At 54.6% G+C, this 9,593-nt stretch overlaps 2 protein-coding genes across 2 annotated transcripts; both read right to left on the reverse strand.

Annotated features, from left to right (window-relative positions):
• Positions 1 to 416: 416 nt before the first annotated feature.
• BESB_017740 (uncharacterized protein) lies at positions 417 to 5,668 on the reverse strand (the record flags this gene model as incomplete). The annotated part of the gene is made up of 13 exons (XM_029360489.1): positions 417 to 668; positions 893 to 942; positions 1,058 to 1,112; positions 1,340 to 1,573; positions 2,209 to 2,289; positions 2,644 to 2,799; positions 2,926 to 2,967; positions 3,477 to 3,687; positions 3,817 to 3,893; positions 3,983 to 4,038; positions 4,196 to 4,395; positions 5,041 to 5,190; positions 5,571 to 5,668. 13 exons carry the CDS (start codon positions 5,666 to 5,668, stop codon positions 417 to 419), a joined length of 1,662 nt encoding a protein of 553 aa, XP_029216465.1.
• A 579-nt stretch (positions 5,669 to 6,247) lies between these two features.
• On the reverse strand, positions 6,248 to 8,347 carry BESB_017750 (ankyrin repeat-containing protein; the record flags this gene model as incomplete). The annotated part of the gene is made up of 5 exons (XM_029360490.1): positions 6,248 to 6,814; positions 7,029 to 7,079; positions 7,265 to 7,312; positions 7,644 to 7,841; positions 8,240 to 8,347. 5 exons carry the CDS (start codon positions 8,345 to 8,347, stop codon positions 6,248 to 6,250), a joined length of 972 nt encoding a protein of 323 aa, XP_029216466.1.
• Positions 8,348 to 9,593: the final 1,246 nt, after the last annotated feature.

The raw sequence follows: 9,593 nt of genomic DNA on the forward strand, positions 1-9,593 counted from the left end.
AGAATGCCTACTTGTTCGCGGCGCGAAGTCTGCGTTTGGAGCAGTTGACGACTTTCTTGGCGCAAAGCTTCAGCGCGCTCTGCGGAGCTGCAAATCTGGTGGAAGCCAACAAGGAAAGGCGAGGGAACGCGCTGTAATCGATGCGCACTCGAAAGCGACCCCCACAAACGAAAGGCGCTGTGCCTCTTTGCAGGGGCAGCTCTGTCAATACGAATTGAGCCCTAGCTCCTCAGTGCGCAGGCAAAGCCCACAATCGAGATCCCGTGGCAGCAGGCGTAACTATGAAGGCGCTTTACTTCAGAAACCGCTGCTCTATTTGAGTAACTTCGCACAAGCTGACACTTGCTGAGTGAATGAAAGAGACAACGCCTGCCGCCTGCCTGCCTGCCGCTCCGATGGCATTCTGCCGGCAAAAGCTAAACTTCCTGAGCAATTTTCTCGCGCCACAAACCAGTCTGGCGCTGCAGACCTCGGACACGCGATGCGGCGCGTGGGCGCAGACTGACCGAAGCCCTAAGGTGGGCAGAGAACGTCGCATGCTGCGCGCTGTATTTCTCTTCGCCTTGAGCGCATCTTTGCTCCTTCGCAGCCACTTCTAGCAGCCGTTCCGCTCTCCTGCATTCCACCCTGCTGTGTTCTTTCTCAGAAGCCAGGGCGTCGACTTTAGCCTGAAGACAAACGGTAGGGCGTCGCCGACTAGGCGTCCGCGCACTCTGAGGTCACTGGGTTTCCGCTTGGCTTCTCACTCCCACGTTCGCCGCTGCGCGGGCAGCACAGGGGTCAGCCTACGCGCGTGCCAGCCCTACTCAGGGGGACTGCAAGAGATGGGAGTAGTCTTGAAAGGACCGCAGAACGATGCGATATCGTCGCCAGCAGGAACGGCGTGACTAACCTGAAGATCAGCGATCGTAGCTCGCACGCTCTCGAGCGGTTTCTGGAGTTCTGCAGGAGGAATCGGAGACAAGAAAGGGAACTTCGTGAGGGAGCACGCCCAGCTGCGTCGCCAGTCCTCTGGCGTTTTCGGGGTCACTCGAAGAAGAGGGAGGGGGGGGCACACCTGATTCCAGGCTGAGGTACTCTTTCTTTTTAGACTCGTACACAGTTGTCAGTTCCTGCAAGACACGCGACACGACATGAGCAAGGGGGTCCCGTCTGCTGTCTGCGCCATCACCTGAATGGACGAGAGTCACGCGCAACTCCGTCTCACTCAGGAGCACGGGCGCCGACTTTGAGCAGCCAGCTTCGTGAAGGATGGGGAGCATGCGTGCGCGACGCCGGCAGCCTCGGGAAAGAGAATGATGGATCGCCCTTGAGCGGGTCGTTCCTGCAGGTGCCTTACCGCTTCCTCCTTCTTGGCCTGGTCCAAATGCTCCAGCAGGCACCCCAGGTCGCCTCGAGTTTTCTGCTTCGCTTGCTGGATCTTGCAGCGAAGCTCGCTCACGCGGCAGAGAACGTCAGCTTTTCTCCGATGCAGCGCCAGCCAGACGCACAGGAAAAACATGTGCTGCTTGCTAAACAGACGGGGACGGCAGCTGGCTGCATGCGGGGCTGAGTTACTTTGTGGCGGCATATTCTGGTCATGCGCATACGCCCGACAGCCACATGGGCGTTTGTGCTGACGAACCCTTTTCGCATTCGGCTGCATGAAGCGCCTCCTCAAGTCGCTTCAGGTCCGCTCGCCGTTGTTCGAAGGCGTGGACGCCGCGTTCTTTTATAAGAGACTCTACGGCTTTCTGGCAAAAAATTAAGCAGGGCCGCAGGATACCCGCGCTCAAACGTAACCGTGCCCTCACATCGCAGCTTCGCCCGATGAGAGCGAGGCTGTCACCGTGGCGCTGCGCGACGCGGGAGTTGGGCAAGACTTCGGAGGCGGCGCTGACTACAAGGCGTAGACGCCCAGTTCAGCACAACTGAAGCGGCAGATCGATTCGGCTTCTCGAGCCCCTTCTTGCCTGGAGAGCGACGTTACTTTCCTTCACAGCACTCAGCTTTGAGTGCAGTTCCTGCAGTTGAAGCGCAGAGCGATGTGTTATGGTCAGCCGAATGTAATCAGGAGCGCTTTTCCCATGGCTACTCAGCCAGAGACTCCGCGCCAAGTAGAACTCTCCGTCGCCAACAGCGAACTGGAAGACGGGGGGGGGCCTTAATTCCGCGGCGAGTCTGCCACCCTCGAAATCCGCAGGAACGCGGGCGCAAGCGGAAACTCACCGCGTTCGCTGCGTCGGCCTCTGATTCCTTCAGTTTCAGTGTCTTGTATAGGTTTGTCTTCTGCCGGAGCATTTCTGCATACTGTGTCCGTCCACAGATTAAACAGCAAGCTCTCAGGCGAAATCCATATCTTGAGCCAGGGGCGCAGGGCGTTTCTAGCTGGTGCCGCACTGGAAAAGACTAGGTTTTGTCAATCTGGGCACGCAGAGATGCGTAGCCCTCACAATGCGAGCTTTTGTTTCAGCAGGCAGAAGCACGTAGGTGCGTGAGTACGAGGCGCCTGTGAAGGGCACGAAGCTCGTATTCACTCCGTTCCTCGCTGGTCTCTCGCAGGATCCCTGCTGAAAGGCTTCGTCCGCCTTCGACTCAATTGATCGGGAGGCTCTGCTCCCCTAGACAGGCGCAGAAAGTCCAGTAGGCTCGAGAAAACCTTACCGTGGCGAACTCCTCTGTGCTCATGAAGTTGTAGCCTCGGTCGGCCTTGAACTCATTTTCAGCGGCAGAACATCTCAAGGTGGCATCATGCTGCGCAGCCAAAGCACTGCGGAGGTCTTCTTCCTGCGCCTTCTTCTTCTCGTCGAGCAGCTCCATCTGTCACATTTACAACACACGGGCGACACGATTCAAGCGAGCTTGCCGAGACTCCACGCGGGCCTTCCCTACACAGAAAGAGATATCCGGATGTGATATGTCGAGCTGTGGAAACAGTAGACGCACTTGCTGCACGTAGACCTTCAGCTTTTTCTCCGTTTCGTCGAGCTGCATTGCATCAAGTCAGCGGGGTTTCCATTCACATGAGTGGTGTCTTTGCTGAGCGCGTGAAGCTCTCGGAAGTAGGCATGCTCTCACACGCATCACTCTCCACTCTTGTTCTCCTTCACTTGCCGTTGATAACTTCTTGAACCGCTCTCACGGTCGCACAATCGTTCCAGCACGAATGCGCATTTACTGGATAGTGTTTGAGTCGCGTACCTCTTCGTTAGATGCTTCCTGCGCCGCGCGAGTTCGCTCCTCCAAGCAGGCAATCTCATTTTGCAGCTCAGCAAGAATTTCAGGGTGTGGAGGCAGCCCCCTAGCTACGCTTGTTAGCTATACAGAACAAAACACGAGGGGGAGGGCTGCGCGTCTCTCAGTTGAGGCCCCTTGAGGAATCGATGGCTCGCTGCCGGTGTTTGTGCCGTTTTTGAATCATTGGCGCTTTCTTGGCATTTTGATTAGCTCGACTATGACGGCAGAGCCATGACAGCCGTCGAACATATCGCTCGCACCAAATTGAGGCGTCTTCGTTTCTGCTCCAGTTCTTGCATGCAGGAGCCCAAGGTGTTTTTCGCTCTTCTTTCCTCGTCTCGGAGCACATCCAAGAAGTCTGCAGCGCCCTGCTGAGCGTCGGCGTCCATGCCTTGCATGACTTGCAGTTGCCGTCGCGTCGTGTCCAGCTGGTCTGACAGGTAGTTGAAGTACTCGCTCTGCTGCTGAGATCTGATGGCAACCAAACAGTGCATTGCATGAGGCTCGTCGGCTGGACTGCGAGGGCGATGTTGAGAGAAATCTGCCTACTGGCGTTCACCTGCAATGAACCCACGAAGATACTCAAACTGTTGTTCTTACCTGAGGGATAGAGTCGTCTCTTCTTCTTGCGCCATACGCAGGTCCCGTGCGACACACAGGAAGCGGACAAGATGCCCCTGCGGGAGCAAGTGAGCGTCATGCCACCATGCTCGCGTGCATGGTGCGAATCGTTGAATGCCTAGAACGCCCATGGGTATCCACGTACCTCTGCGTTTGCTATCTGCCTCAGTTTTTCGATTTTTTCGCAGAGCAAAAGCTTCTCTGAAACCACACACGCCTCAGAGGGCAACGCGAGTAGGAATACCGTAGCATGGTTCTGGAATGCGCCCTGCTGCTTAGAAGCATGCCCAGTCATCTACACAGCTCGCATGTGGCAACACCAGACAGGCTACTGCTACAGACAGCCCTTTTGTCTTACCTCTCTCTAGTCGTTGAATCTCTTGCTTAAAGCCGCGGAAGCACCCGCTGACATCTCCAAGTCGTTCCAGGGAGAAATGGGTTTGCCTGAAGTTCTCCTGCAATTCCTTGTACTCGCGGTACTCCTCTGCCAGCTGGCTGTCGCCCTCGAGAAACTCAGCGGGAACCTCGATGCTCTCAAGGAACTTCGCCAAGGAGGCTCTAAATTCGCGGTTGTGACACAAAAAAAAAAGACACACGCCCTCCTACGCAAATCTGCGACCAAGAATAAGGCGTGATGATAGCTGAAAGTAACTTTTGAGAAGAGGCGTGACGAACAGAAGAAACACGCCAACGTAGAAGTGGATGTGTGGTGCTGGATCCAGGATAACATGCACAGCTTGGTTGCATAACGGATACGAAATAAGGTTCGAATAGTCAGTGGATGTGAGCCGCAGAGCGGAGGGCGCACACAGTGCACTGCACTCACCGCTTTCTGTGGTGCTCGAGATTTCCTAAAAGCCAGTGAAGAATGGGCTGGATTGTCGCCTTGTCGCCAGATAGCAGCAAGCTCTCGAAGTCCCTTCAGGATGATTGATTGCAAAAACACACACATGACCGACGGAGAGTGCACTCGTCGTCAGTGCATGTGCAGCATCGGCGGAACCAGGAACTACCCGAGCTTACTCCAGTGAATATTCGAACGTAGGTTGGACCGCTGTGCAGCCAGGTGTGGCCCACCTCGAGTATTTTAAAATCTGATGTCTAGCCGAGGGCGGTTTCACTCTCCAAACATAGATAAGAGGACGACAACGGTGAGAGCCTTAACATGGTGGTTGTCCGGGTGGCTAACTTTGGTTAGCGTACCCCTCAAATGAAGAATTGTAGCCAAGTACGCGAATGGATTCGGCGGCCCTTAAGCATAGTGATTCCGCATTTTCTCCTCGGAGATCCTGTTGGTGCCCCTCCGGATCTATGTATGCCAGCACGCTGTTCAAGATTTCTAGGAGGCCCTGTCTGTTAGAGAGAACACAACGGCCGACGACAGAAAATTAACTTCCACCACAGGGACCAGTCCTTTGACTTTTATCGTATGGCATTACACTGGTCATCGGACGGCCGCCACTGGGACAAAAAAGCCTGAAAGCGCATTGCTTCCGCGCTGCCCCCGACTGCCGAACACAGGGTTCCTGGCATGCCTGATATCACAGGCAGCCCTTCTGCTGTTGCACGTGTTGGTTGCTGCCTGGCGAGCTGGACGTAATATAGTATGGATGAAAACTACCGCCACCTATTGTGCACCTCGGCACAGTTTTCCTCGTTGTCTGTCCCGCGAGAATCCTTCCCAAGGCGAGACGCGCGCCTCTGACAATAGAACAGGCGTGGTATATCCTTACGGGTTTTCCTGATCAAATGCCAAGATGCTGGTGTTCAGAGAAAAGGGAGGCTTGTTCAGCCTGTCCACAATCTCTTTCATCATTTGCGCAGAAGCCATTGTTGGCTCAACTCCCAAAGAAAACAGAACTCCGAAGCGACTCAAACAGTTCTTCCAGTATTTCCCGGTCTCTGTGGTATGGTGACTGTGGCCTTTCTTGCTACTATTCTGCTTATGATACTGGTACAGACCTCTTATACGTAAAAGAAGCTATCTCCAGCAGCAGCTGCGCATTGTCCGATCGGTGTTCGCTGACTTTTCATTTAGCGTGTGTGACGCTTCCAGCTGTCGGCGTCCGGTGAACTACGTATCGACTCATTCCAAGTGTGAACAAAGTGTACCTTCATTTCATTCACTGTTTTCTGCCTGCATAGTTTTTGTATGACTGCACGGATGGAATGAATGCACGGTTGAGCAAGGATTCATAGTATAAGGGCCGACGAATCCGCAGACCATAACTCCGACAGCTACCAGCGTACACTGCCACCACGGGGCTGAGTTGCAGTGCTGTTCCCACCACGTCAGGTAACGCAGAAAACTCCACTATGGACAAGTAAAAGGGGTGAAACAGCAACTACACGTGAGCAGGTGCAAGCAACGCAGCCGCCTACCGAAAGAAATCGATGCATGCGACCTTTATTAGTCCATGGCTACGGCGTCTTCTCTGTCCCCATCTTCACTGCTTTCCGGCTCAATCCTAGCCCGGGGGTCTCTGGTATCCTCTGTTTCTCCTTCTTCCGATTCTACTCCGGAGGCCACGATGTCTTTCTTTGCTTCCACCTCTGGGACATCGTTATCGAAAGAGTCTTCAGAGTGAATTGACCTTTGTGCAAATTCGTCTTCGCCGTTCCTTAATGGGTCGTCGAAAGCTCCGAAGCACGAAGAACGCGGACTTGAGGCTTCAGAAGGAACTGCATCTTGCTCTTTTTCTTCGTCTATCTCCGGTTGGGGAGTCGGCACTTCCTCCAAACTCTCCGTCTCAACGGGATCGTCGGCCGCGTCTGTCGCTTCGGCAACGCCATTGCCTTCCAGTGTGGCTTGCGAGTCGGAAAGCGATGACTGGTCAGCCAACGACTGTCTAACCCGTCCGGCCTCGATCCTCTCTTGGAGAGAAAAACGGTTCCGCCAGGACCCTCTGTAGAAGAGGCACTTGGCGAGCTCGGGTTGCCCCTCAAAGGCTGCCAGGTGGAAGGAGGTCAGCTCGTCCTGAGCTCGGGGATGAAACGAAGCCACATGCAGCGGTCCTTGTCTGTGACACTGATACCTGTTTGACGTGCTCTGCCGCATGTAGCAACAGCGCACTAACGTAGTACGAGGTTTTTCTTGGAACTTATCAGAGCTGCATGAGTTCGGCTCCTCGATGCCGTGCTGCAGTGATGTGGACCCGTGAAATCGTTCCTAGGCAGTTCTCAAAACTTACCGGTGTGACGATGTTGGTCTTCGCTCCATTTTTCAAGAGAATTTCGACAACCTTAACGATGCACATCAGAACCTTAACAGTGCCACAGTCGGATTGCAGCTCTGAACGCATGCTCGCTGCGCTGCTGAACTACAGTTTATTGATAGACCACAGACCGCCAAGGGCTCCCGTACTGCAGGCCTTCAGGTCTCCGCAACGCCAGTGCAGGGCTCTCAAGGACAGGGAAAGGCGCTCACCTCGATTCGTCTACCACGAACCGCCCGCATCAACGGAGTCTCTCCGGCCTGTTGCTCAACCACAACTGGATTCACACTTTTGAAAACAGTGCCGCTGCTTTACCCTACCGAATAGCCCACAAGTGTAGAAAGTTGGCCTTGTCCTTCGGTAGGGGGGATAATCAAACCGGCGGATGCCGGTGCGTACCTGCTCGGTAGACGACGAAATAGTGTGGATGCTTCAGAGAGCATGCCAGCTGACATAGCTAAACGTTTAGACATCAGACGTGCAACATTTTGCGCAGTACGGGTGAACACACGTTATGGTTTTGTTGTTCAGCATACGGGCCGCTCTCCTCGGCATATTCGGTCCTTCGTGCAGGGCGGGCATCAACCTCACCGCATCGGGCATGTCAATGGCCGCGTCATTCTCGAGCAAGAACTTGACGATGTGTGCGTGGCCATGGTAGGCTGCCTCGTGTAAAGGTGTCCTGCCTTCGAAGTCTTGGTGGTTGATGGCAGCACCTTTTTCAAGCAGCAGACGGCAGACGGACTCATGACCTTTCCATGCGGCATGCCAAAATGCTGTCCGCGTCAGCTGCGCAGGAGGACAACACCACTGATGCGACTTCTTATATATGCCTATTTCGGTCTGCACATTTTACCGCGGAGGCTGTGCAGGCAGAGCTTCTCCTTGGAGGACCTGTCCACCTTGCCTCCCGAAAGGCCCCTGAAGCGCCACCGGCACGGGGGTATGCTTTTGTTGCTGATATGCTGACGTCAAGCCCGATTCCCAGGTGGCGTGAAGGCGCAAGCAGCTGTACTCCCTCTTCCCCCTGAGCGACCCGTGGTCAATTATGCTCAACAAAGAAGCGAAAGGCGGTTCTGGATTATGAATAATCCCGACTGGACTTGAATGTCCCTTTACCATTAGAAATACAAGCCAGGATAGCACGACTCCTCCACATCGTATGTCGCCGCAGTACACTGCCTCACCGGCGGTTCTGCAAAGTCGATTGCCGGCAGCAGCTTCAGCAGCTCCTTGCAGTCTCGAAGTTCCCCGTCACGGGCCGCTAAGACGAGCTTTCGCCCTGCCTCCTGCATATGCCACTTCGTAGGTATGCGTGGTACATTCAGGCATATCGTTCGCCACTCCTGCCCCCCACGGAACCTTGCCGTCAGTAGTAGATGCTGCGCCACGAATGGTGGATCTGCAGCGATCTATGGCACACCGGCTTCACTCTTTAGGCTGGTGGCATGCTGACATGAGGCCCCTTCTGACTACCGACTTTTTTATCGGGTGCGACAATACTGCTAGGAAGGAGGAGAGGACCATTTGATGCGTCGTTCTATTCGCGGTATGGGGCGGGAGTTCATACCCGCTGGGGCTCGTCATGGTCGAGTCCTGTTGCACGCTGTTGAACTGGAGATTGACAATCTTTGACTGTAGTGAAGAACGGGTGCTAAGACTCAGGATTTGTTTCAGATTGTGAAGATATCTACTGCCGGATATCTGACACGGGAGCAGCGCCAACACGCATAACCCAGCGGGACAGCCCGAGGCGCTCGATGCAAAGTTTTGTCTACTGAGCCAACGTCTACAAGCGAGACCTTCCGAATCGCGCGAAAATCAAGAATCCTCATGAGCAGTCTATGGCTGCGTGTCCGGTATCGCTTGTATGAGGTTCTCCCGCAGTACAGGCACCTCGGGATTGACGAAATAGCGTTTGGCTTCAAGACTGGGTCGGGCGTCTCGAACCTTTGTTTTTCTCTTTTCAGAACAGTGCTTACCATTGAAGCTATCGAAAGCCACTCTTGCTTGCTTACTGCCGCACTCAGCAGAGGAGGGAACACAGTACTCGAACTCTCCGCGGAATTCTGTTGGGTGAATGAACAGCGAACCCGGACATTACAATACCAACCCCGACCTCTCTGTTCTCCGCCAGTAGGACTTTGCGCAGCTCGCTTCAAAGGCAGCGAACAATTGCTAAAAGGCACTAGGCTTCGGCAAGTCTGTCTGCAAAAGCTTGTGCTGCCGCTCTCTCACTTTGCTGCAAAGCCAAACAAACGACTCGTGCAGGACGGAAGCCTGCAGCGGCTGCGGGACCCCACCACGCTGTGTGGGAATGGAAGCCGCCAAATTATGCTTGTGACTCAACAGCAAGTAAGATCGATCCACTGAACACCTATTACGCGGTACCCCACTTCCTCGTGGCATCGAAGCCTAAAGTCCGTTCTCCTCGCAAGGCTGGCGGCTGCTGTGCTTTTGCATCACCCACAATGGCAGACACTCTTCCGAGTCGTGCACGCCTGGCATTGCCAGAGCGACTAGTGTACGCGCGCAGCAACC

Source organism: Besnoitia besnoiti, chromosome X, assembly GCF_002563875.1.
Source record: "Besnoitia besnoiti strain Bb-Ger1 chromosome X, whole genome shotgun sequence".
Lineage (NCBI taxonomy): Eukaryota > Apicomplexa > Conoidasida > Eucoccidiorida > Sarcocystidae > Besnoitia > Besnoitia besnoiti.